Genomic DNA, 27,924 nt, shown 5'->3' on the forward strand with positions numbered 1-27,924 from the left:
TTTGTATTTGCTGAAGTCAGCAGATATTTTGACTGCTGTGAGTAGAACAAGACCAAGAGTCTATAGGCATGCTCGTCGCTCTGTGAGGCTGTGCTTTGCCACATTTGAGCTAAATGCTAACACATCTTACTTTACTCTGTAGGTATGCTAACACTACAATTCACCCTGTATTCTGTGCCAATCCATCCAGCCAATATTGAGGTATTTCACAGAATAAGTGCAAATTTTGGTGGCACTACAGGAAGTCACGGGGTCACCAGAGTCATTAGTATTCATCCTCTGGGCACCATGAATATCTGTACAAAATGCCATCTTAATCCATCCAGTACCATCGTGATTATACTGTAAGTTTGGTACTGCTGCAGGACTTGGTGTTCTGCTGTAGCCTCAAAGTCATTCATTCCATCTGCTTTAGAGTTTGTGATTAAATGTTTAGATTTTTGAATGCAGTTTAAACGGCACTCAGGTGCTTAAAAATCTGTAAATTTACTGAAGCACATGTTTTTAAGACACAAACAAAAAACCAAACCGTTATTTATCCAGCCCATGTAGTAACATCCTTTGTTCAACCATGCTGGTTTTTAATGCAGTGCTGCCTGGGGGAGCGAAGGTCACAGGCAGTCATGTTTGGTGTCAGCCTCGCCCTTTTCTCCAGATTGAATTAATTAAAATAATGCGTAAACAGACTAAATAAATAAATAAAGCTTACAGGCCTGTAAAACTAAACTGGCCATAAATTGAGCAATGCTAGAAAAGTGGCCTATGCTTGAACCTACAGCAACTGTCAACACCTGCTTTATGTTGATGTACAGATATGTGATATTATGAATTTAAAACCAAATGATAACCGACAGTGAAACACCACAAAGCATATGAGAAGTGATTTATTTTTACATGACTCTACATCTGTGAGAACTCCATACTTCCCCTTCTGTTCCCCTTCTTGGAAGTGATGTGAAGAAATGAAAGAAGATATAATCATGTCATTTAAAAAAGGAGTAAGAAGAAACCGCCAACTCTACATAAGACCTCACTTGGCCCCTTTTCTCGTCACTTCAAAATCCTTAAATCAACTTTGTTTCCTAATCCCACCTCCCTCCTATATTTACAACTGCTTAAGGAAACCTGGAAAGGCACCAATGAGATTAAATGGATGACATCCCTGCTGCTTGCCCTTGATCTCTTCGTCTGATGAATTAAATGCCGATGTGTTGTCTTCACAATAACAGTCAGACAGGGGAATCTCTTCCTCTCACTGTGACTCTGTAGACTAAAATTTCAGCCACAAGTGAGCCAGAAAAACAGGAAGAGCTGCTATTTGCTGGGATATCAGTTCCTGCAGGATCAGACGCATACTTTCTGATGGCTCAGCAGGATAGTGTGTGTTGCTAGAATCATTTTCCTGTAGTGTTTCCTGTTATGCTTTTTTCTCTTTTTCTTCTGTTTAATCGGATTCCCGCCTTGAACCGCAGCTGCTATGGCGTCAGAGAAGATCCAGCTGCAGAGATGTTTGCAAAACCGCCGCTCCACTGTCAACTTTCTGCCAAAGGGTGTAGAGGACAACAAAACGTTCCCATTTTCTCAGGAGAAAACGGTCAAAGCATGGAGATCTCTGGAGAATCTGGACAGTCCTGGCGGCAAAACAGAGTGCCCCAAAGCAGAGGACAGGCTGGAAGGACAACACAGCATCAACGTTAATGTAGGGGGCAAAGTGTTTCATATCCCCAAACAGTGTGTCGTTAAATATCCTCAAACCCGGATCGGCTCATTGGCCCTGTGCAGAGACCGAGCAAAACTCCTCAAGCTGTGCGACGACTACTCTGTGCGGAAGAACGAGTTCTTCTTTGACCGTGACCCTGCCTTCTTCCACCACATCTTCCATTTCTACACAAGTGGGGTGCTGTGGATCATACGGGAAATGTGCCCCATCAACTTCGAAGAGGAGGTCGCATACTGGGGTCTGAGCCTAAAGGACACCCAGCTCTGCTGCTGGATGGTGTTTGAGGAGAAGGTTGATGAGGTGAAGGACAACCTGAAGGTGGACAGGGAGCTGATGGCTGAGATCGAGGTGAAGTATGACGACGAGTGTTTCAAGGACATGGCTTTTGGGAACATTCGGAAGACTTTGTGGAACCTTGTGGAGAATCCGTACTCCTCAACTCTGGCGAAGGCTTTCAGTGTGATCTCCAACCTGTTAGTGCTCTTCTCCATTCTCGCAATGACTCTCAACACTGTGGAGGAACTCCAAAAGTATAGGATTAAAGGCAAAACGCACATGGAGTGGGTGGAGGTCATCACCATTGTCTTCTTCACCTTTGAATATTTAATTCGCCTTGTCACCACTCCTAACATCACAATGTTTTTAACGAGTGGACTCAACTTTGTGGACATGATAGCAGTCATGCCTTATTTTATCCAGATTGTCTTTCAAGTCTTTGCTGACGCTGAGGACATGAATGCACAGGAAGACCTCAGGGCCATTGCACAAGTCAGCAAGCTCAGCCACGTTCTCAAAGTCATCAAGCTGCTGCGGATCTTTAGGATTTTGAAGCTGGCTCGACACTCCACCGGCATGAGAGCGTTTGGATTCACTTTACGGCAGTGCTACCAACAGGCCTCTTGCATTTTCCTCTTCATTGCGATGGGGATCTTCACTTTCTCTGCTCTTCTTCATTCAGCTGAGAGGGAAACTGAGGGATCTCCTATCAGCAGTATCCCATATGCCTGGTGGTGGGCTGCAGTGAGTATCAGTGGTTGAATCCCCAAGCTAACCCGCAAACATCTGCCCCTCTATGCATGTTGTGCTGTGATCAATAAAGGATTCTTCTTCTTCTTCTTCTTCTTCTTCTTCTTCTGTATAAACCTGCTGTAGAAGATAAAGATGTGATACAATCAGCAATACTTCCACAAAGCAAAGGAAATTAATATGAAAGTAATGTTTTCTTTTCCAACCTGATACCACAGCAGCTTGTTTGACTGGTTCCATTCTCTGCTTTCAGCTGCAGAAGTTATTTGGTTGAGCAGGAAACCGACTAAAGTGATTGCTTAATGAAAATTGAATCCACGGGCTATGGTAAATCATTGGTTGCAAAACTCTGAGACTTGATTTATATGTTTGGATGAGCTGCGGTAGAAATAGTTTTTGCAAAACACAGGAATATGCAGCCATTTGCAACATGAAACCATGTCTTACTGCGTTCATTCTGACAAACAATATTGCACATGTAAATTATATCTCCCTCTTCTAATTTCTTTTTCATTGCATGATGACAAATAGGTCTCTGCACTTAAATAGTACAATTTCTAACCGGGACAAATTTTAGACTGTATCAGGAGCATGGAAATGTAATCATTGACCTAAACCAAGATTTTGTCTCTATCCTCCCTTCTCTCGCTGTCTAGTGGAGAAAGAAAAGCATTTATCACAATGACTTTCAGTTACCCAAGCCAGTTTGCATGTTTGTTTCAAGTCATTACAGGTGGCTGCTTGCTAGTAAATCCTGCTGTTCCTTGTGGAAAGCAGCTAAAAATCACCTATGTGAAACTGCTTGAATCACCTGCTTGGATTTTAACCTCCAGCATTGAAATTCTGTATGTCAATAACTCTTAATGGGGCCATGACAGCAAAACATTAGCTCATTTGAAACTTGCAGCTGACTCCTTTCCCTGCTGTGTGTGGCACTGGCAGGCATGTTGTGAGCACCAGCTGGAGGCAGAGAGGCTATGTTGCAGACCTGAGAACAGACATGTCTTCTTCTGTCACTCTCTGATTCGGTGGGTTTAGATGAAAGTTGCATCCTGGTTGTTTGGAGTGCAGTCTCAGAAAGTTCTGGACTTGATTTGCTTCCTGCACTAAACAATTGATAAGATCCTTCCATTGATACCAGTTCAACAGCATTTCAACTAGAAAGTGTCAGCTGTATTCCTTTGATCTATCTCACTCACTTTAGCTCCTTCTTGTACTCATCATGAAGAATCATTATAGTGAAGAAAATGTTGATGAACACCGAATAATAAGGAACTGTTCACGTTTCTCTCTTAGGTCAGTATCTCCACTGTGGGCTATGGGGATGTGGTTCCTGTAACTACCCTGGGCCGCCTTGTGGCTTTTGGCTGCATCTCATTTGGAATCATCCTCAACGGCATGCCGATCTCTTTCCTCTTTAACAAGTTCTCTGATTACTATGCCAAGCTAAAAGCCCAAGAGTACAACACTACCTTGGTGCAGCGGCGCTTTCAGCTAAAGAGACGCCTCCGACGCAAAATGGACATGTGTTTTCATCCCACGCAGGACGACAATAGTACAGACAACCACTGTGAATCTTAAAATGACTTGATAAATTATGGGTCTTCAGTGTGAGCGTGTTGCTTGGTAAACTTGAAACTGAGTCTTCATGGGTGATGGTGTGTATGATACAAAGTAGGGATATCAGACACTCATTAATTGGTAACTAACTGGTTAATTTTGAGCTGGAGAGCACGCTGGACTGCATCTCCCAGTCAGCAGTGGTGCAGGTACAACCTCGTTTAGCAAAAAAAGTTGGGACAAAAAACAACACATCAAATGTTAAAACTGAGAAATTTCATTGTTTTTGAATATATCCTACCAGCAACACATTTCAAAAAAGTTGGGACAGCAGCAACAAAAGGCTGGAAAGGTTGTGAAATGCTGAAAGCAAACAGCTGGTGGAAACTCTCACAGTTAATTAGGTTAACTGGCAACAGGTGAGTCACATGGTTGGGTATAAAAAGAGCCTCCCAGAGAGGCTGAGTCTGCCTGAAGTAAGGATGGGGAGGGGCTGACCACTCTGTGACAGACTGTGATGAGAAACAGTGCAACAATTTAGAATTTGGGGATTTCATTGTCTGCAGTACATAATGTCATTAAAAGATTCAGAAATTTCAGTCCACATTCAAAATGGCAGCAGGTGGTCTCCTCAGTTCTCAAACACTTACAGGGTGTTGTTAAAAGGAGAAGTGATGCAACAGAAACGTGACCATTTGATATGTTGCCTGTGTGTTTTTTTCAATTAAATATAGTGTTTCAGTGTATTGCAAATCATCACATTCTTTCTCTTTTGACACGTGTCCCAACTTTTTTGGAAACAGGAACGTAATTGAGCTGTCCAGCAGTCGGTGGTCACAGCTAGCTCTCCTGCTCAGGCTAGCTCGACTTTTAGCTCATGCTTTTTCCTCTCAAATTGTTTTTCTGTGCGTGTAGTCACAGTGGCTCTCGATGGCATTGGGCTTGAGGTACTGAATCAGCTCTTTGAATCCCTCACCCTCCACCACACTGATTGACTGTCTCAATAATTCGGCCTCCTCAGACGTTAAAGTGATGCTACCACTAAACTGAAGAGCAGCATCACACATTTTTTATGTTGCCTTTCTGGAGGAAATGTTCCCACAACGAGCTTCATTTAGTGCGCTTCATTTTTTAGCTGAAAGGCTTTTCACGCTGCACTTAGCCTCAGGCTTGGAAAAGCTATTACTGGAGTATGTGTGTGTGTATACTACTACACGTGCAGCCAGTCAAAAAAATATTCTCAGCAGTTAACAGCTGACATCCCCTGTACTGAGAAAACAACCTGACATGAAATAAAAGTAAGCAACAAAGAGGATGTGGCTGAGAAAGAATGCAGGAAGAGGAAGTGGATGGTTTCTTGGCACTGACGCAGTGTCACCATCAACCCTTTTGCATTGGCAAACAGTAACCATAATTTTCAATCAGACAGACAGAGAAGCACAGAAGAAAGCTTTGGAGGAACTCATGGTCATTTTCAGGACGAGTGTCAGGAACAGGGCCCTAAGTCTGTAACACTCTCAAGTCAAGCATAGATTGCATCCACCGACTGACTAACTTGAATTATTTGAAACTTAAGACTTGTCAACTGTAAACAATGAGTGCCTGTAAATGAATAATGCTCTACATTAGTGAATGTTTCAACATCTAAACATACACTCATGCGTCCTGTCAATGCTGTGTAAGGACGTGATCACTTTCTGGTGAAAGCAGACTAATGACTTGCATTAAATTTCTGGTAAGTATTGACTTGCAAACACACTTGTCAATGTGTGAAGACTCCTCGTGATTACACTGACAAACCAGCAACACATATACCAACCGACAAAAGATCCCCCATTTGGGACACTGAAGAGACATTTTAGTTCAAAGTGTAAATTGAGTTGGTCACAAGACATTCTATTGGTTATATATGGATTTTTTAACATACTGTTTTTCTTTTGGCTTGAATTTGTTTTTATAATTATTGGAGTTAGCTTGCCTCACGTGTCCTGTTAATAATACTTTGCTTGAATATTTTGTCATGTTTCTACATTAAGATAAATTAAACCCGAACACTTACCATCACCTACTGACATCTGATGACTAGTTTGTCGAACTGTGGTGGAACACCCTACTTGAGGTTTCCTCTGTTAACTGTCAAGCATTCAAAAGTCATTTGTTGTGATCTGACAGCTGCGCACAACGAAAGTCTCTCACGGCATGTAAACAGCTGTGCGTTAAAGTGCCTGAAATGTAAGATTGGATTGGTGAAATCTGGAGACGCAACATTTTGTGCAGATTTCTATTAATTCTAATTTACTTACTTCCACTCTCATCTCTTTGTGTTGAGTATGAAGGTACAAAATGTCATTGCAACTATTATATATAAGGTAACTAAACCTGCAATAATTTATTTTTTGGCCTCTTGGGGAGAAGCTCAGTGAGCTTTAACACGTAACCTCCAGCAGACACGGAGCAACATTAGGATTCATGTGCAGTTGAGCTTCTGGATACCTGAAAGTTCAATATTCACTTATTTTAGTGGAAAGATAAATAAGCCAGGTGAGCAAGTCAGCAACTTTGTCTTTCTGCTAGTTAGAGCTGAGCAGATTTTTTTTATTTTTTTCAGAAATACTTATGTCTCAAAATGATCCTAATGAGAGTGGTGAGATTATTACAACCAAGACAATGAGCTGAAAGACACAATACAGCTCTGTTTGTTCACTTGATCTATTGCTAATAGATTAATATTGATCATAACAGTTTTAAGGAACCTATTAATTTGCTCATGTATTACAGAGGATTAGATTTTTGTCACCTGTCCTCTGTTGAACAGTTTGGTTTCTAAATGCTGAGCTGAATAAAGCAGAGTAAGCAGCATCTGAGACCAGTGGACCGGGACACACCTCAATGTATTATTAAGGCAAAGCCTGACTTGGTTGCATCCTTCTTACATAGAGGATCTCTTGTTCTATTTATGTGAGGTCAAAGATCTTTGAGTAAATATTGAGTTAGGATGCCATTATCAGTATTAGTTCATTATTTTCCGGGTAATGTTACAGACAAACTGCCAAACTGTTCGGCGTTGTTTGTCCTCTTTGAATGTTTCCCTGAGTTGAGTTTACCAGTGTGAAATTGTCTGGCGTATCAGTTTTGTTTCTGGATCAGTCCATATCGCATGTGATCAGATATATGACCTAAATTTAACATGAATCAACAGTGTGAGTATCCGAGACACCCATGGACAACTATTTCTACTGTATAATGAACAATCAGGGTGTGGGCGGAATTAGACTGTGGCAACATTTTGTCTCGGCCACCTCCTCCGATCTTTAACAACCTTGACATTTAGCCCAGCTAGCACTAACCCAGACTAAGTGTATTAATTCATTGTTGTAATTGCCTTTATAGAGCTATCTAAAGGAGCTTAACTTTTAAGCCAACATGAACAAGAAGTCCTTAAATGAGTACTCTGCATTTAAGCATTGTACATCTAATATTGTTGGACTCACGATGGACAATCAGAGAAACCGTTTTTTATTGTTTTTTTTCCCCACACATTCTTCTTCCTTGTCAAAACCTGGTGCCTACATTACCCACAGTGCAACTCATCAGTTCAGTAACATAAAGGACTACACAATGAAATGGAGCTGGAGCCCACCCGTGCTATTTTAGAGAAACTCTTAATAAGGTGCTGAGCCACTAGTCTCACTACTCTGAGTCTCAGAAACTGGAGGGATTAAACTGCATTTTTCCAGAATATTCTCTGTCCTTTGGTGTTTTGATGATGGTGGTGGAGAGCGCTGTCTAATGCACAGTTTCAGAATCTCACATCGATTCATCTAACCTTCATTAGATTAGCTGATTTGAGTGGCTCTGGGTGTACATTCTCTCAAAAGCTCCCAACACATCAATTGCTCCAGACCCAGATCAAGCTTAGAGGGAGCCAGATGACAGTCCGTTTGTCAGAGCCTGGCACTGGGCCTTGTCACCACCCTGCTCAGCTCCCGCCCAGCTGTCCCAGAGTGACGCAACTGCATTTGGACGTGAAGTCATTCTATGTCATTCTGGGCAATTACATTTCTGCTGTTTATACCACATTAAATCTTTAGCTTGCTGAGTTTTATCTGTATTTCATTACAGAGAAGTGTATTGCTCTCGTGTGCTCCCTGCACCTCTCCCTTTCCTCCCTTTTTTCAGATTTAAGTTTGCTGAACTGGCAATGCTTATGCCTGTGTTTAGTGAGGTGATAGAAGGAAAGTGAGATCGCACAACAATGTACGCTATTTTTGAACAAGCCGCCCCAAGTGTGTTTCTGCCATCTAGGTGTAAATTATAATCAGCGAATGGGACATGGCACTGAAGCTAAAACAAGGTTATACACACACATACGAGAAAGCATCCACTTCCTTCTATTCCAGATTATGTTTTTACAGTTTAAATGCACCATTTTTTATCACATGCACTGTACTTAGCTGTAATGTTTATTCCTACCAGAAATGATGGACTCTTACTGTAAAACTCTTCTTATTCACCAGCTAACTCTCTCATTCTTACCACTGATTTTGTGGCTGCTTTAACTCCTTCCAAAGTCATTATTATCATAAATTGGCCTTAGAAATTACTTGAGCATGCTTTTGGGCTGTTTTACCCTCAGAAACTGATCATCTTCATTCGTTTTCAGAGCTACGTCTAGTTCAGCTTTAAAACCATCATTGGTTTTTGGAGGGTATTTTAGGCAACAACATTCACAGAGTGTCTCCTCCTCTGTTCTGCAACTTTCATTAACTAAAACTTACTGTATTGTTTTTCATTCAGTCTGTGCGCTCTTTAAAAGTCAAGGGAAAGCTGGTATCATGCTTCGGTTGTATTGTCACGGTGGTATTTGAGTTATCTCAGACTCCATCAGTATTACACACACACACACAAAAAAAAAACAGTTTGACACATTCAGCAGGTCGAGGAGGACCGTTGTCGGTTGTGTAATATGAAGACAAATGAGTGTGTGTAGCAATTTGTGTTAAGTGAAACTGTCTTGTGTATGGAATACCTTGTGTTATGTCCTTCAAATTGAGACCCACAACCTGGATGTGGGAGATTTTTTAAAGACCCAAGCAGCAAAGTACCAGTACAGTGCTACTTACTTACTTATGAAAATAATCAGTGACTGGATAAATTAAAACTCATGCATGTGCGCAGACTCAGGAAAGTCTAAAAAAAAAAAAAAGGCATACATTTCTGTCTTTTTGCATATACAGCGTTTAGTCAATGATGAGCTTTGAGCCGACAGTCTGTCAAACCTGTGGTGGAAATAAGTATTCAGATCCTTTAATTAAGTAAAAGTACCCATACCACAGTGTGAAAATACTGCATTCCAAAAAAAATTCAACATTCAAAATTTTACTAGTAAAAGAACGTGTGTGTGTGTGTGTGTGTGTGTGTGTGTGTTTGTGTATACCATATGGCATGGCGTAGCTAACAATATCACATAATGACCCTGAACACAGTACATTAGCCAACAATAGCTTAACGTAACTGCCACAGGGGAAGCCTGATGTGTCATGAATTGAGCAATTCCACTTTGTATTGTTCTCTCATGTGCTGCTCAGACATTTCAGTCCTCTGCTGAATGTTGCTTCAGGTTGCACAGTCCACCATGTGGGACAGTAAAGACTCTGACAAACTACAGTTTGCCTGGTACTCATCCCCACTAACAGCACTGACCCACCTTCAGCCTGTCTGCCATTCATATCTATTGGACAGCCTCTTCCTTTTTACAGGCTTGAGCATGAGGTATTTGCCAGCTTTTTAAAAAAAATGCTCGTCTGAGCACAGAGGAAGCTCCTGTGTGAGAAAGACTTTACATGAGAGTGAAATAAAATGCCATTGAACAGAGATGAAGGAAAGAAATGTTTCCTTTACGGGCACATGCCATATGACCCTAATGACCAAAAATACAAAAAATTGTGGCAAAGAAGGCCACGTTCTGAGAGTACATGAAACAGAAAAAGCACAAAAATTAGAGAGAAAGAGGAAACCGTGAGAGGAAATACAACACTGCTCAGAAAAGGACAGAAATGACTCCGAGAGGCTCAAAAAAACTTACTGACTGTGAAGAATTGTTCATGACAGGAACAGGAGCACTTCAGGGCATGAAGGCAAAGATTGAGAAGATGTATATTGAAAAAATTCACAAAAACAGACCAGTTCCCTACGCAATCTGTCCCACAATAGAAGCATAACTGAAAAATCTGGAGCAGGCCAAGGTCCTGTCAAATCTGGACTGGAGTGAATGGGCCACACCAGAAAACCACAAAACCAGGAAGACCGAGCAAGCTGCTGATATGTGGAGATTTTTGAGTGACTGTTAACCTCGTTCTCCTCATAGACCGTATCCTCTACCTCGTACTGAGGACATCTTTACTTCCCTTCTGAAAGAGAACTTTTCACAAAAATCAATTTGGCCAAGGCTTATCTTCAAATCCATGATGCATCCAAGAAGTATTTGACAATGAATACACACAAAGGACTTCAGTAGTACAACAGGTTTGTGTCTGGGATAACATCAGCCCCTGCAACCTGGCAAAGGGCAGTGGACCAGGTCCTGCAGGGGATTCCAGGGGCTCAGTGTCACCTGGATGGCGTCACTGTCACTGGGAGAGACGATGACAAACATCTTTCTAACCTTAAACAAATGCTCATGAGGTTACGAATATATGGGCTCAAAGCTAACTGACAGGAATGTGAGTTTTTGAAAAAGGAAATCTCATACTGTGGACATGTTAAAGTTTGTGAAGACCAGTGAAATGAAACACTTTACATATGACCCTTACTTTACTTGGCTTGGCAGAAACATTTGTGCAGACATTCAAGAAAGCCATTAAAGCAATGGGAAGAGAAAATCAACCACGCCAACAGAAGACAGACAACTTCCTCATTGCCCATCATAATGGAGCACAAGCAAACACTGCTCAGACTCCAGCAATGATGATACTGAACTGGAACCTAAGTCCCTCATGGGGCTCGTCAAATCAGATGTATGCCATAATGCTGACAACAGACTGTTCAAACACTTGCTAAGTCAACACGGAGCTACAGTGTGGGATAGATTACACGACTGAAAGGTAGGCAGGCAGGTACAATTTCCACCATACATGGGCCACCGATATATACATTGGAGCTGATAATAGTATTATTGACAGACTGTGAGATATCTTTCAGTCAGTCTCAGCGAGAGTCTATTTGTCACGTCAGCGCTGATGACTGATCACCCGATGAACTGGGAGACTCATTCACCAACGTAAATGCTTCAGGACAGATGTGGAAAGGCAGAAAAGACCTCCCCACAAACCTGAGATCTAAGTAAGGTAAAAACCAAAGAAAAAAGACGTGTTATAATTTGATATTATTCAATTACTTTGTTATAATTTGATGTTATTAAGCTCCTGAGGAATCAGATAGAAGGAGTTTGTATGTTAGCAGTAAACAATGTGTGTACATGTATATATATACATGTCTTGTGCTCCGTGGATTAGGATTCATCATGTGGTGGATACATGTTGCCAAATGGACCCCGATATACATATATCAGAATGAGTACATGACTGAATCATTAACATGTAAGAAGCATGTAATGTTATCTGAATGTTGTCTGATTGATTGAGTTTATGGTAAAGTTTATTTTATTCATACACTTATTTTAGGATTTTAAGGATTTTAAAATCTTATTCAGCAAAATAACTAATCACTACATTTAAGTGCCTGTTCAAATATACACTACATGCTTGTAATAGCTTTGATACATAGATAGATAGATAGATAGATAGATAGATAGATAGATAGAGGGATGGATGGGTGGATGGATAGATGGATGGCCCTCTGTGGGACCCCTGACGCAGCAGTCGACACCGCCCAGCGCGCTGCCCAGCGGTGCGGACTACAGAGTCATGCTGCTGCACATTGGACTAATTAACAATCTGTGTCGCTGCAGAGAGAGACGACAGGATCGATCTCCTTTTATCGGTGAGAGCACTTTGGTTATCGTCAGTTATACGAACAAACCTCTTATAGTACTGTTTATCCACGACGCGACTCACTTTTGAGTTTCCGTGTTCGAGTAAGGGGAAATATTTCGGAGAGCAGTCGAGGTTTTATCGATGCGTTATCCCATCTAATTGGGACACTTGACTGAATAACATACACATCTATGGCACATCAACGATGGGAGTCATAAACGGAAGAAGTATTTCAAATGTGTCTTGTTTGTATAACATTCATTTCTTTTATTTTTTAGAGTCTATATTCTCTAATGTTGTCGCCTTCATCGTGATGCATAATTCCTTATGGCAGCAAATATAATTGTCACCTGATCCTTTATGAGCGCACCGGCCAACATGTTACGGGTGTATGGCCGGTGGTGCCGGTATTATCATTATTTCATTCTATATTTTTTTGGTTCCTGTAAGGAAAACTTTGATGCCATATAGGAAATGGTTTATGGAATCACACGATGGTGTGACAGACGGTGTGACAACAGCTACTCTTTTGTCTAATTATTATTTAATAGTGGTGGTAAAAGTACTATAATTGTTTAAATTCTTTATTTGAAATACTCAGTTACTAGTAAAAGTCCTGCATTACAAATCCTACTTCAGGAAAAGTGCGCGAGTATTTTAGGATAAATTATCTTCAAGTAAAAGTACTTGTTTTGCAGTAAAACGTAACTGTATATTGTATATTGATATATATGGTATATATCTATATATATTTATACATGCTAAATTTTACTCAAGTACAGTTCGCAAGTAGGTCTACTTTGTTATTTTCCGCTACTGTTTATAAATGACTGAGAGAGCTTTCTGTTTCCACTCTGATGCAGGTTATGCATTAAAGAGATTACTATAACCCCCATGAGGATTACAGCAGGAACAACATACAGATACAGAAACTGAAAGTCTTAACATGTTTATGTATGATGCTGAAAGCTGGGAGCTTATTAGAAAGACAGATCTTTAGACTTGTTCAGTTACAGTTCCTGAGCTGATCACTGAGAACCGAAAGTTAAATAAAACAAAATAAAAACAGGCCACCATCTCACGGGAATTAAAACCTGAGGTGAATTTTCCATCACTGTGTTATCTGTTGCCATAAAATATCCTAATAGGTGTCTGGTGGTAATCTTGTTCCCTGTAACACTGCTTATAGGAAGGTTTGCCGAAGTTTATGACATTATGCAAAACACAATAAACAAGCATAGAAAAGAGGGCAGTAGTTTTGTAGTCTACGATAATACTGCCACACTATATGCATAATATATGACCTGCTATTGATTTGGCGAAGAATATACTCTATTAACTGAATTGCATAGGCATGTAGATAAAATAAATGCACTCAAAGCTTTTATGTTGGCCTGAATGTGACAGACTGTAAAGGTTTCATGCAATCAGTCAGTTGTGTGTTTTGCTGCATGATTTCCTCATGCTGAGCGCGGCTAGTGTTAAGTGCAGGCGTGTCATTTGTCTGCCATTTTTACAGTAAATGTTAACGTTGGGTTGGGAGTTTCCCTTTTTTCACATTTCACCAAATGAATAGTTTGTTCTAATGACTAAATCTCTGACATCACCTATTCCACCCATTTGGAAGAGACTTGACAGCTTTTGATTTGTTGCCACCCCACACCCAATGTAAGCGTACAGCATGAGGATTCTGCAGGCAGATGCCAGGCCACCTCATGTCTGCTCTCTCCTGTTGGCTTGGCGTTCAAAGCAGTGAGGTGGAAATGCGACAGGTTTAATCTATTGGCCTCATACTCTATGACTAAGCCTAAACAGCCATCAGTCAAGAAGACTGTCTTTCCCATTAATCTGTGTTTTTCTTTAATGCAATGTTTTCTAGAGAGGACAGCTCAATACAATCTGTTGATGCTTAAAGCCTGTGAAGCCTGCAAATTTAACTGAGCTTGTATTTCAGGGGCAATTTCATATTGTAGATATAAAATGAAGTATAACTCCTATATTTCTCTTTCCTTTTTGGATCATTTTATAACCACATCCAGACTATTTGTTGTATCTCCAGCAGTTCACTTGTTGGTTGAAAGGATGCTGTCATCTGCAGAATGAGCATTATACCATGCAGTCATTGAAGAGCAGAGATGCATTTTGACTAGTGGTAAACCAGTTCATCTTTTTTTAAACGGTTAATTAATTAATTGGAGCTGTATCTGGCGTTTTGAGATAATTGCCATTGGTTGATGTTGCTCTCTGGAGGCCAGTTAAACAAAAAAGCTTACAAAGTTTTGTTCTCTCTCAGAAACAATGCGATGTTGTTATTTGCTGATAAATTCTGGTGTTAAGTGCACTAAAGCCCTGCTCTCTATATATCGGCATCAGTATCAGCCATTGACACAACACATATCGCTCAACCACTGGTTTTGACTTCAAGCAGACCTGAATCGAAGTACTCTGCTGTGTGCTAACTTTAACTTTAGTGTTTAAACTGGTACTGACCGTGACACTTTCTAAAGTTAACTATGGAGCTGGATATCTGATAGCAAGTGTCAGGAGACACCACTGGATTTGTTATTCTGCTAACATACTTGAGTTGGAGGGAGTGGATCGGGTATGCTAAAAGTGGCACAGCAGCAGCTTTGCTTACAAAACAAACAACACTGCAAATTAAAGAAGCACTGTCTCATTAGGTTTTCCAGGACTATCCCTATTACAACAATTTTTATGCATATGCGCTTTGCATTAGATGTGTTTTCTTCTGTGATTGGTCCAAAGAATGTATTGTGTCCATAATTACTGCACTTCACAGTTTGTTAACACGATCACAATGTAGTCATACAACACTTACGGACACATGATCATAGGGAACAAAGCGACAAGAGCCTGCCATCATGTTAACGACCAAACGCTGATACCACAAGAGCTTAACAGTGTTTCAGTTCTGATGAGTCATAAAGACTCACACAAAGACTTTCACTCACATGCATACAGGCTGTAATGTTAATGTGATAACATATGAGGTTCTCAGCCTGAAATTGAAAGTGTCTATAGAGTATGGCCTCCTGAATGGGCAGTTGTACATTATTCCACAGAAGTGGGGCTCAGTGGGCAATGGTGCAAACAAATTATGAAATTGATGAATAGCTAACAAACCAGCATCGAGACAGTGTAAAGGACGCAATGGAGTATATGGGAGATTATTTTGAGCCTCAAGAAGGACCATTTTGAAATGCTTTTGTTGATGTCTTAGTAAACCGGAGAAAAGCACATTACAGTCTATTACAGAAGTCTATTCTCGACTTGATAATTAGATTATTCTAGAGTTTAAGAGGGTTTCAACCTCTGATTTTGATCAACTGGAGAGTATTTGTGTTATTTTATGAAGGTAGAAGAAGTCGGTTCATGTTATATACTTGATGTGTGGCTCAAATGTAAGTGAGGGATTGAATACTATTTCCAGATTCTTAACTTTATAGGTCTGACAAACCAACCATCCATCCATGCAGCCATCAAGGTTTATGGAACAAACTATAAAATGCGACATGAAGCACATACATACTTAAACAGCTGAGAACAATCCTTATCTGTCATTGGAAGATAGATTTGTGAGTCATTACCGTAGCAGTGACACATTACGTTGTGTTTTTTGAAGAGGTGACCCAAAGGCAGCAAGTAAGCACAAGTGTGGCCCGAGCACTGATGCCTGTGGAACACTGTATTTGACCTTAGAGCAGGAAGACATTATTATTATTGTATGCAGTGCTTTTTGTCAAATTACTTGCCAGCCCCCTGAGACCTATAAGGTTCCCAAGAGATGGTAGGAGGGTGTCATCTTCCAGAGTGTCAAAGGCGGCTCTTAAATGTAGTAACAGAAAGACAGATGGAAGATCAGAATCCTTTGCAATTAGGCAGTCTTTAGCTATCTCAGCACAGTTTCAGTAGAGTGTTTGGGTGTGAAACCAGACTGAAACTCATCAAGAAGGTCATCACTGGATAGATGGGCTTGGATGGGTTTGGACACGAAGGAGAGCTTTCAGATCGGTCTATAAATGTTAAAAGTGTGTGGGTCAAAGTAAGGTCTTTTTGATAAGGGTGTAATTACTGCTGTTTTAAAAGCAGTGGGATCGATACCAGAATTGAGGGATTTGCTGATATAGAGAAGAGCGTTTGCTTCTATATTGAAGAGGTCTTTCATGAGGTTTCCAGGAACGGGATCCAGAACACATGTTTTTGGTTTGGAGCTAGCGACAATTTGGGAGGGAACGTTTAAATTAACTGGATAAAGCTGAAAAAGGTGGCTGATGGTTCGATGAACAGTATGAGAAAGATGTAGAGGGCGGGAGGGATCAAAGGAGATGGACACTGCCTCACCAGTAGCACCATTCCTGATTAGCTCAATCTTTTCAGTGAAATAGTTATTAAAAACCGGTGGGGGTGGTCTTGTTTTAGTGAACTTATCCAGGCAAACAGGAAGCAAACCATACTGAACACATAAACGCAGGTGGACCTTGAATTTCCTGAAAGCATATTGTTCTCTGTGGGGTTTTCTCATTTCTCCCCTTGTTAAACTTTTACAGAACATTTTAAAACGGTAAGTAGAAAAACGTTCCTGATCATTCATGGATCAAAGAGTCAAATTTTCTGATTTGGCTTTAAAAGGCTGCACAACAGGCACTGACTCTTGTAAAGAAAAATTTGAACAATTTACTGTCAAAGACAAATTTCTCTTTGCTCAAAATGTGCTAGCCAATTCTGATCCCTTAATTTCAGGAATGACAAAGTTGTGTGTATAATGTCTTTTTTTCCCTTCAGGTTAGCAATGATAGATTCATAATGTGAGCAATGAATAAAATCAGTGCTAAGAAGAAACTTTTATGGGCCAGTGTTTCCCTTTCCAGACATTTAACAGAGAGCTTCAAAATGAGATCCCCTGGCTTTGTTTGACCTGTTCATGTAAATGTGTTTTAATCACTTCATATCATATAAAATTGACAGCACAACGTAGGTGTTGTTGTGTTGTATCTCAATCCAGGTTTCAAGTTGTACTTCAACTGCTCCAAAACAAACACCAACAGCCCTTGATACTACATCACCTTATCAAGTTCTGACAAATGTGTGTGTAATTTACCTACTTACACATCAAGCAGAGCAACACATGTATCTTGGTGTAATCAATCTCTCAAATGTCAGCCCAGCATTCAGCCATCTTTTGATTTTTTTTGGTCCACCAACTCCTGAGAAAAAGAATATCTGTGTCTGTTTAGCATAGTATGATACCAGCTGCTCATTTACTTTGTACTGGACTCGTAGAATACAAACCTATGAGACTGTGACTCCCCACATTTCCTCCTGTGAAGCTGGTGTGGTGTGACAGTGGCAGCAGTGTGTCCAGGAATGATTTATTAATCATACCTATTTATTAATTTTATTAATTTATCTGAGTCATGTCATAATGAAATGTTTTGGTAAGAAAACTCTGTTTTGTTTTGTCACTGCAGAGTTTCAAGGATGAAAAACATCAGAGCAAAAACTTTTTTGCTGGCAGTAGCCCTTGGTGTGTTGGTGCTCCATCTCTGTAAAGATTTTATTGACCACAAAACCATCCCCCTTCATGAACATGTGAGAGTGGCTGACAGTCAAATAAGACAACGCACTAAAGACACCTCTTATGTGTACTCCTGGCCGAAATGTCAGCAAAATATGGCTGCTGCCAACATCACAGGCTTCAGCTCACTTCCTGGTAACATAAAAGACTTTCTCTACTATCGACACTGTCGCCATTTCCCCATGCTTTTGGACCCTCCTGACAAATGTGGAGGAGCTGATAAATCAGCAGAAGTCTTCCTTCTGCTGGTCATCAAAAGCTCTCCTGGAAACTACGACCGCAGAGAGGTGCTGCGTAAAACCTGGGCCAAAGAGAGGCGACACAATGGTGTGTGGATCCGAAGGATCTTCATCTCAGGAACAACAGCTTCTGGTTTTGAGAAAAAGAGGCTGAACAAACTTCTGGAGCTGGAGCAACAAGAGTACGGTGACATCCTCCAGTGGGACTTCAGCGACACCTTCTACAACCTCACCTTGAAGCAGATACTCTTCCTGGAGTGGATGGAAAGAAACTGTCCAAAGGCTCGCTTCCTGCTAAATGGTGATGACGACGTCTTTGCCAACACAGACAACATGGTGGAGTATCTTCAAAGCCTCAAGGACAATGATGGAAGCAAGCACCTCTTTACTGGCCATCTCATCCAGAATGTTGGGCCCATTAGATGGTCAGGGAGCAAGTATTTTATCCCAGTTCAGGTACAAGAGTCAAACTCATATCCCCCTTACTGTGGTGGTGGGGGCTTCCTCTTGTCTGGCTATACAGCTTTGGTCATATACAATATGTCCCAGTCCATTCCTATTCTTCCCATTGACGATGTTTACATGGGGATGTGCCTGGCCAAAGCAGGACTTGGTCCTACTTCCCATATGGGTGTGAAGACAGCAGGACTGTACATTCCTTCCACCACACTAGACGGATATGATCCTTGCTATTATAAAGAAATTTTATTGGTACACAGATTCCTCTCAGCCGACATGTATCTTATGTGGCACAGAATACATGATCCTAATCTGATATGTCGTCCCTCCCAGAAAAGGCTTTAACAACACCCAGCTGTAACTTACAGATGGTGACAGAGCTTGATGGCACTTTGCTTCCTGCTCCAGCTTCAGACTGTGAGTGCAAGTATGACTGTCTTCATTCTACCATCAGAAAAGGTTTGGACTGTTTTTGTGCCTCTGTTCAATGGAAGTTTTTTATTCTCCAAGTCATCATTGTGGGCGAGCAGTCAGGCAGCGAGCAGTCAGGCAGACAACCCCCCATACTGAATGAAGGGCCTGATATGTTTCCTTCCTTCATATCAATGTTCATCCAAGCTGACAGATCCACAGCACTGATAAATGATTACCTATACATTTCTTATTTCATGAATAATATGTTCTAAAATAATTACTTGCTTATCCATCCAGCAGATATGGAGCATTATTATCATGTTTCTGACAAATGTCCAGAATTCACTGGCCTTTTTTTATTGGTTGGACTCCATCAACTCTACTAACTTTGTCTTTAGCTCGCCAAATGCTACACTTCTCTTTGATGTTTGTTGCTGTGCAGGTACCATGCAGTTGTTTTTTTTAGAGCTTGATTGATCAAAACAGCTGCTTACTGCTGGAGACAAGGTTGACGAGAGCCATGAGATCCAACCATACAGTCGATTTTCAGGCCAGACACAAAATAAAACACAACAACAACAACAACCGAAGAGGCTCAAAGCTAGTCAGAGCTGTTGAGATGGGTGACTGCGAGCGTCTTTCAGTCTACTGTCTTACTAACTGCAGCTGTTATTGAACCCAGCACTACCTCCAAGGCCAAGGAGCATTTCCATACATCCTACATTGCATGTAGGCTAATGTTAGCAACTCCAGCTCTTTATTGGACAATCAGCACCAGCCTCAGTCTGTTAGCACAATATCACGTATGTAGCCATCAAGTGCAAATAAGACCCTTTTACTTGGATCTCACTTAAAAATGTGTCAGCTGAAAACAGGTAGAAGGCAGTTGGTGACAGGGTTTTGAACCAGCTCATGGATCTAACATGAGCTTAACTATCTGCTAATAAAAGCTATTTTTTCTGTATCTGTCTGAAAATGACGGACCTGTTGTTTCAATAAGAAAGAATTTTGAGTGCCTCTGTTATCGCTGTAAACTGAGTATGTGCCATGTATGAACGAAAAGCACAGCAACAGTAAGTAAGGGGGGATGGGGGGTGGTGGGACTGAGCTATTGGTCAGTTCATCACAAAATTTTTAGTGAATATTAATTCAAATTTCATTGGTTTCCTTACTGTAACCTCACAATAACTGAACACAGGTGTTTTTAGTTATTCTGGCTGTTTCGACCTCTGCTCAGGTTGCTGTTGGACGGAACAGTATGTGGGTACTACTAAGCATGCAAAGTGTAAATTGCCACCCATTGGTGTGCAGGGCCTTTAAGTTACCGCTTTTCTGTAGACACACAGTCCAGTCATATCTATGGCAAAGTGTCTGACACAGTATTTGTTGAAGATCACAGATCGTGTCAGTGTATCTGTGGGTGGAATTTCCCTTTAATGATGACTGTATTGGTTAGTGTGTTGTGTTTATTATATATTTATATCATTGCTGTCAGCTTGGGATTGTGATTGTGTTGTGAGTAGGGCTGGGTATTGATTCAAAATACATTCTGACTGCTGACTCAGATCCATTGCACATAGATGTCACAAAAACAGTGAAATTCCAAACATTTGCACCAAACTCTTCTGAGTTGTGTTTATTTTTTGATCAATAAGATATTGCATATTTTAAATACATGGAAAACCGTTTGAACAATACCCAGCTTTAGGTGTGAATGGTGCAGGACTATGAAATAAAATGTGGTGTTCGTGGTCTTAAAAAAAAAAAAATCCTCAGGGTTTCTTATATTACTTCATCTTCTGCTTAAGTTAATAAGTTTGGAGTTTCCTTCTATTTTGTTTTATTTTATTTTTTTTGTATAGCCTGTATATTTGTTTTAGAACAACATTTTCAGAAGTAGATTCATGTATGTTGTTGTGCCTTATATCAGTGCTTCTCAACCAGATACCACTTACAGAATTGCAAAAAGATGTTTTGGAGGACTGGAAGCATTTAAGTACTGTCAAATAGTCATTAAAAGGGGTCTCCTGTCAGAATTTAATGTATGATTACTGTATGCTTTAAGGACTCTGGAAGTTGAAAAAAGGTGATTGCCATGTCTTTTTTAAAATGTCATACATACTGTACAGATACTCAAAATGTTCAAATATATTTTATTTTCATGCTGCTAAGAAGAGGTTATATATTGTTATTTTGTGATTACTGGCTTTGAGATGAAATTGTGTCTTGCATATATAAACATGTATTTAATATAAACCAAAGACTAAGCATTGTTGTCCTCATTGTGCCCTTAGACCATTACAGCACACCTGTTGGGAAACATGTGGTAGGTGTTCTTGTATGTCTATATGTATACATATGTATTGACACATATATGTGAGAGCCCTATTCAATTCAATTCAGTTCAATTCAGTTTTATTTGTATAGCGCCAAACCACAACAGAAGTTGTCTTAGGACACTTTCCATATAGAGCTGGTACAGGCTGAGCTCTTTTATCACCTATGCACAGCTGTATACTTTCCAACACCAGTCAGTTAATTTTTACAACTGACCTCAAATTAAAGGCAGTAAACAGATTAAAAACACATCATAATAATAATAATAATAATAATAGAACAGTTCAGTTATCAGCCAGGGAACATGAAAACAGACGCACTGACTTCTTTATAACTCTTTGTAACTCCTCGTCAGACCTGATTGCAGCTGCAGCTGTCAACTCACTGTTTGCGTAGAAAGGAATACTGAACTGTGCTTCCATCTTGCATCCAAAATATGTAACTGCAAGTGTTCAAAAACTACATGCATTGAGGCAGTATGTGCTTAAGTTTATCTCAACCCAAACTTTTGACACTGGAGTAGTTTTCAGATCTGGTACAATAACTCATAATAGTAAATTATACTAACCGGTCTTTCTGCTCAAGACCAGCGGCAGCTGATGAAACATGTTTGTAGGTGGAGCTTTGCAACATTCAAAACAGTTGGGTTATCATTTTATCATCTTGAACCTGTATGTAGCACTCTCTGCTGGCCTCAAGGCCCTGGTCGTGGGTCATTTAACACTTCACCTTTAATATCCTCTGTTCACTGATGCAATAAATCTTTCTGCCCATTCTTGTAGTTCTTGCTTAGTCGTTCCTGGTCAGTTCGCATATTTTCAACATATTTCTCATCAGGTGTTGCATGAAATGTCTGACACTTGTGTAAATCCTATAGGCAATAGTAAGAACATTCAATGGATTTATTATGGACATGAATCTTTTATATTGAAGGTCCAGAGTATGTAACTTGTAGAAATATAAAAAAAACTTACATCAGCGACATTATCAGCTACTGCCACTATCTCTGTGTCAACAATTGACTGTGTTTACATTTCAAAAGGAAATTGCTTTTGATGTCGGGTGATCATTGATAGTAATGTTCATTAGATAATGATAGAGTGTTGATAACTACTTATATCCTTCTTCATTGTCTGAGGCCTCTCCAGGGAGCTGTCCAAGGCCTGTAAATCCTTCCAAATATCATATTGGCACAGTAGCGTACGTTTTTTTTTGTTTTTTTTTTTAATCAGGAAAGCCAAATCCAATCACTATCTTATAAGCGCTCACTCTAATATGTCTGTCAAGGCTGGGATTTGAAAATAGGAAATATCTAACCTGGGCAAAGAGGTGGAGCGTGGGTGGAGCTGAGATGAGCAGGATGTGGTCTGGTTGCTGAAATCTAGTAGCTAGCTCTTACTCAAAGTGGCCATGCACATAATTCTGCATAACTTTAAGCCTTAATGTAATTTTAACGAGTGAGTTACCTTAAGAAAACGTGTTAAAGCGAGAATGTCCACTAATTTGTTTGTACCGGAGAAGACATAGCGGACCAAAGCAGGCAATTTCATCTTGATAAACATAATTTAAGCCATGTAAATCCCATATTTTATTTAACAGGCTACTCTACAATGGAACAAAGGGACAAAGAAATAAGAGCATGTCCAGTAATTAACCCTCGTGCTCAGCAGCCAATGGGAACTTGAGACGCTCCCCGTTAAACTGGAGAAGCGGCAAAAAGGCTCAAAATGTGTGACACTGACCTCTGTCCACGTGTTGTTACCTTGTGATGAATCATTCATTTTTACCTGCTTATCTCATCATAGCTCGGGAGTGGCAGCTCTGATAGCGCGCACATATCTATAACATACCTAGAATAATCACAGCAGGTTTACTCTTCCCGGCCAGGTGGGTTGTCCAAATGTCTGTGATTGGTTGGTGATATGTCATGTATGGGCATCTTACGGTCTGTGAGTTCACAGAAATTCCCCCCGCCCCATGTCCTGCTCTCTTTATCTGAAATTCCGGCTCTGCTGTCGACAGGTGTTGCTCAGTTTGTCGTACAGGAAACGAAACACAACACACTGCAACTTCTGGTGGTTTGATTTGCTGCCATCACCTGTCTGCTCAGGAAGCGTTGACCTTTATCTGTGGACCACCTTCAGCAAATTCAAGTGATCATTTGTTTTGTGTAGCTGTTAGAGAGCATGCTGTGACTTACCCTGAGGGCTGGTCTGACTGGTCTGACTCAGGGCCAACTTTCCTTTTAGCATTGTACGTCACATTTACCTTTAAAACCTGCACAGACTGTCAGACGACCATTCAAGGGATATCCAAGCGGCGCGCGCACTGATCTGCAAATATGCTCAGGTATTCGCCGAATTCAATTAATTATTTTCTACAGGTTTCTGCGAATTTCTTTCTAAAATAGATCCCTGTCCTACAAGATGTATATATTGTATGCTTTTAAGTTAATTTGAAAACGAGCTGAGGTGTTACTGGAAGATGTCTGGTTTGATTTCACTTGTAAAACTGAAATTCTGGAGTCATTCATTCACTCTCAGAAAACACCACAGCAGCCTGCATGTCACACGTTGTCTATATGTATTGTCGTGATCAACCATGAAGACTGTGTGGCGTTTGCTTGAGTGAACGGCCGCTTTTGTGTCGGTATATTCTACCCTCACTGCGTCCACATCCCGTCGCAGCTCCGCAGATAATCAAAACAACTCTCCGCTAAAGACACGCAAAACTGTGGGTGGACTGAAACAGATAACACATTCTGATTATTAACGTCGAGATGAATATTTCCATTAATGATGTCGTCTGATAGGCTAAATGTCTCATCTTGGGAGATGTGGAATTAGTTATTTCCATGCAAAACACACACACACACACACACACACACACACACACACACACACACATTTATTTATTTATTTATATAAATATTTTACCTCATCAACTTCAGTGATTTTTGTAAATATCTGCTCATTCTGAATTTGATACAGCAACATGTATCAAACAAGTTGGGACAGGAGCGACTAAAGATTGGCAAAGATGTGGAATGACCTGTTTGGAACATTCCACAGGTAAACAGGTTCATTGGTGACAGGTGATAGTATCATGATTGGGTATGAAAGGGGCATCCTTTGGAAAACTGCTGTAGGTAAACACAGTAGGCAAATGATTGTATTCTGTGTTTATTTATATCTTACACAGTCCCAACTTTTTGGAATTGGGCCTGTGTGTTCTCTGAGTTTCTACGTTTGCTTGAAAAAGTGAACATTTTAGTCTTTACATTGCGATTATATAATGCTATAATGTTAATGGAATAAACTTACAAATGAAAAAGATACTGACAGATATTTGGGGCTGATGCCGACACAGATATAGGGATTAGAAAATTCCAATAACGGTATCTTAGCATATCTATCCATCTATGTCTGTATTGACCAATCTAGCAGCATACATAGCAACATACACCAGTGTAACTGCTAACTGCCGCTCATTATATTTTTTGAGTACTACTAGCTGCCATTAGCCTGTTAGCTCAGTTAGCTGTGCAGCTAATGATCTTATCAGTGCACTTAGCTATACATTTGGACTGTCACTTCTTGACGTACAAAGTGGTATTACAAGACAGGGAGGCTGGGGCTAGCTGATTAGCATGCTAAATTCAGTAGACATCTCTGCAACACAACTTAACATCAAAACTGTTATTTCTTCACATCCTGTAGATAATTTTAGTTAATTTTGGAGCACTTTAAACTAAAATTAGTACATCTTCCCTGATTCGTATGTGAATCTCAGAGTTTCAAAGTTAGCATGACCTATAGAGTCACAATAGCCACCAAATCCTTCGTACTTTAGGAACTAAATAGTCCTCGATATATTAAGTTATTTCTGACTGAGATCATGTGTTGATGAGGAAACTGTTTTATTTTCTCACTGCAGAGTTTTAATGGCACGAGGTGTCCGAATAGGAGCTTTCCTGTTGCTGCTGGGAACAGCTGTCTTGGTTGTTTATCTTCGCCAAGACATCCATGAAGGCATCCTTAGTGTCCAAGAAGTGACAGACGATGACAGTCAAATGAAGCCACCCACTGAAAACAACTCTTATGTGTACTCCTGGCCAAAATGTCAACAAGATACGGCTGCTGCCAACATTGCTGGCTTCAGCTTGCTTCCTGGTAACATACAAGACTTTCTCTACTATCGACACTGTCGCCATTTCCCCATGCTGTTGGACCCTCCTGACAAATGTGGTGGAGTTAATAAATCAGCAGAAGTCTTCCTTCTGCTGGTTATTAAAAGCTCTCCTGGAAACTACGACCGCAGAGAGGTGCTGCGTAAAACCTGGGCCAAAGAGAGGCGACACAATGGTGTGTGGATCCGAAGGATCTTCATCTCAGGAACAACAGCTTCTGGCTTTGAGAAAAAGAGGCTGAACAAACTTCTGGAGCTGGAGCAACAAGAGTACGGTGACATCCTCCAGTGGGACTTCAGCGACACCTTCTACAACCTCACCTTGAAGCAGATACTCTTCCTGGAGTGGATGGAAAGAAACTGTCCAAAGGCTCGCTTCCTGCTAAATGGTGATGACGACGTCTTTGCCAACACAGACAACATGGTGGAGTATCTTCAAAGCCTCAAGGACAATGATGGAAGCAAGCACCTCTTTACCGGTCATCTCATCATATATGCGAGTCCCATTAGATGGTCAGGGAGTAAATATTTTGTCCCAGTTGAAGTGCACACGCCAAACTCATATCCCCCTTACTGTGGTGGTGGGGGCTTCCTTTTGTCTGGCTATACAGCTTTGGTCATATACAGTATGTCCCAGTCCATTCCTATTCTTCCCATTGATGATGTTTACATGGGGATGTGCCTGGCCAAAGCAGGACTTGGTCCTGCTTCCCATATGGGTGTGAAGACACTGGGATTTTACATACCCTCCAGCACACAGGATGCATATGATCCTTGCTATTTCAGAGAACTGCTACTAGTACACAAATTCCTTCCAGCTCAAATGTATTTTATGTGGCACAGAATACATGATCCTAATTTGAAATGTGGCTTGAATAAAGTACCAAACAAAAGCTTAAAGGTAGGGGCAGGGCATGTTAACACTAAAATCCCTTCAGTGACCACTTTAGTGCCGTAGGTACAGTCAACGCAGTGCAATAAAACAACAACAGCTCTGCTTCAACGTTTCCAGAGTGTAAAATGTTCTGTTTTTGTTGACACTATCACAGCGATTGTTGTTAATGCATCCTTATTTTCATTATTGAGGTCAAAGGTGTTGGACTTAGCTACATTATCCTGTAAAGTGTTTAGAATATTCTGGCCACAGGATATGGAAACAGTAAAATAAAGCAGTTCTCACATTTCCCACAGTCCCCACATTTTGAATGTAATCACAAAGTGAAGTATTGGGTAAGCAAGCTGTAAAATGTAGAATTATTTAATATTTACACTGTAATCGCAAGTGTTCCTGAAACTAATCATTTGCCATCTTCTTGATAGCAGATATAAATACTGTTTCCTTTTTTAAAATGCAGATATTATCAGTGGTGGCAAGATATAACACATTATTACTTCCTGGTTGTTCTGCTGCTTATTTTTTTCTTTCTTTGTAGTTTGATGAATGTGATAACCTCCACCTGTATATTTCTATTTCAGTCAGTGAGGTAAAATTCAAGGAAAAATCCAATGATGACTTGTGGAGCATATACTGTATTTACGTCATGATCAATGGATTACAAACATATTTCAAAGAGTAAATCATGACTTAATCTAAAAGACAAGAGGTCCCATTAGATGAACGCTGTCTTCACTGTTAAACTCACTGATCAGTTTCATACTGGTCACTGGTGGGGAAGCCATTTTTCCACATGAGGTCTGGAGTGAAAAGAAACCTTTTTCTCTGTTTGTTAGTTTGCTGTCTTACATGCTTTTATTTCTTATTCTTCCAGACTGATGTACGTCTCATTGTTTTGAAATCAGTCAGTCATCTCTGTCTCACCTGCAGCTCATTTAAAAAGTAAAAGCGAGGCTCCTCATTGGTGAGAGGCGAGACCATGTGCTCTAGTGCTGGTTACTAGTGAAATACAGAATTCATTTTAAGATTTTGCACAAGGATTTTCTGTCAAAATAATAACAGTTTAGGGTTTCTCAATCAGGACAATTGTGTATTTGTTTTTTTGTCTGAGCTCTACTCACTAATTTAAAGCGGATGGGGTGCACTTTGTAAAAGATCATGTATTACACATCAGAGATCAGAAATACGCGAATCAAAATGTGATTTGAACTTTTCAGGGACTTGAAGGGCTAATTTATTTATTTATTTAGTGTGTGTTTTTTTTTTTTTTTTTCCTGTAAGGTACTCAGGTGACATTTTTGTTTGTTAATATGATCTACTGTGAAAACACACTTGACTTAAACGAATTAAAGTGATTATTGAAGACGATGTCTTTTTCATATAGCAGCACTGTACAGACACTGTGACTTTTCATTCATTACTTTTTTGTATGGAAATGCTGTAGATCCAACGCTCTATGGAAGTGTGGATGTTTTTCATCAAGCATTCACTGTAAT

The 27,924-nt window shown here is 40.3% G+C and overlaps 2 protein-coding genes and 1 pseudogene across 3 annotated transcripts; all 3 read left to right on the forward strand.

Annotated features, from left to right (window-relative positions):
- Positions 1-1,216: 1,216 nt before the first annotated feature.
- On the forward strand, positions 1,217-8,409 carry LOC143318819 (potassium voltage-gated channel subfamily V member 2-like). The gene is made up of 2 exons (XM_076727324.1): positions 1,217-2,740; positions 4,043-8,409. The coding sequence occupies exons 1-2, from the start codon at positions 1,478-1,480 to the stop codon at positions 4,325-4,327; spliced, it is 1,548 nt and encodes a 515-aa protein (XP_076583439.1). The 5' UTR covers positions 1,217-1,477; the 3' UTR covers positions 4,328-8,409.
- Positions 8,410-12,222: 3,813 nt separating this feature from the next.
- On the forward strand, positions 12,223-21,260 carry LOC143314997 (N-acetyllactosaminide beta-1,3-N-acetylglucosaminyltransferase 3 pseudogene; annotated as a pseudogene). Its single transcript, XR_013075860.1, has 2 exons — positions 12,223-12,307; positions 17,790-21,260. The product of XR_013075860.1 is annotated as an N-acetyllactosaminide beta-1,3-N-acetylglucosaminyltransferase 3 pseudogene (transcript).
- A 2,318-nt stretch (positions 21,261-23,578) lies between these two features.
- LOC143318322 (N-acetyllactosaminide beta-1,3-N-acetylglucosaminyltransferase 3-like) lies at positions 23,579-27,653 on the forward strand. Its single transcript, XM_076726530.1, has 2 exons — positions 23,579-23,694; positions 25,282-27,653. Exons 1-2 carry the CDS (start codon positions 23,687-23,689, stop codon positions 26,489-26,491), a joined length of 1,218 nt encoding a protein of 405 aa, XP_076582645.1. The 5' UTR covers positions 23,579-23,686; the 3' UTR covers positions 26,492-27,653.
- Positions 27,654-27,924: the final 271 nt, after the last annotated feature.

The sequence above is a fragment of the Chaetodon auriga genome, chromosome 3, assembly GCF_051107435.1.
Source record: "Chaetodon auriga isolate fChaAug3 chromosome 3, fChaAug3.hap1, whole genome shotgun sequence".
In the NCBI taxonomy this organism is placed as follows: Eukaryota; Metazoa; Chordata; class Actinopteri; order Chaetodontiformes; family Chaetodontidae; genus Chaetodon; species Chaetodon auriga.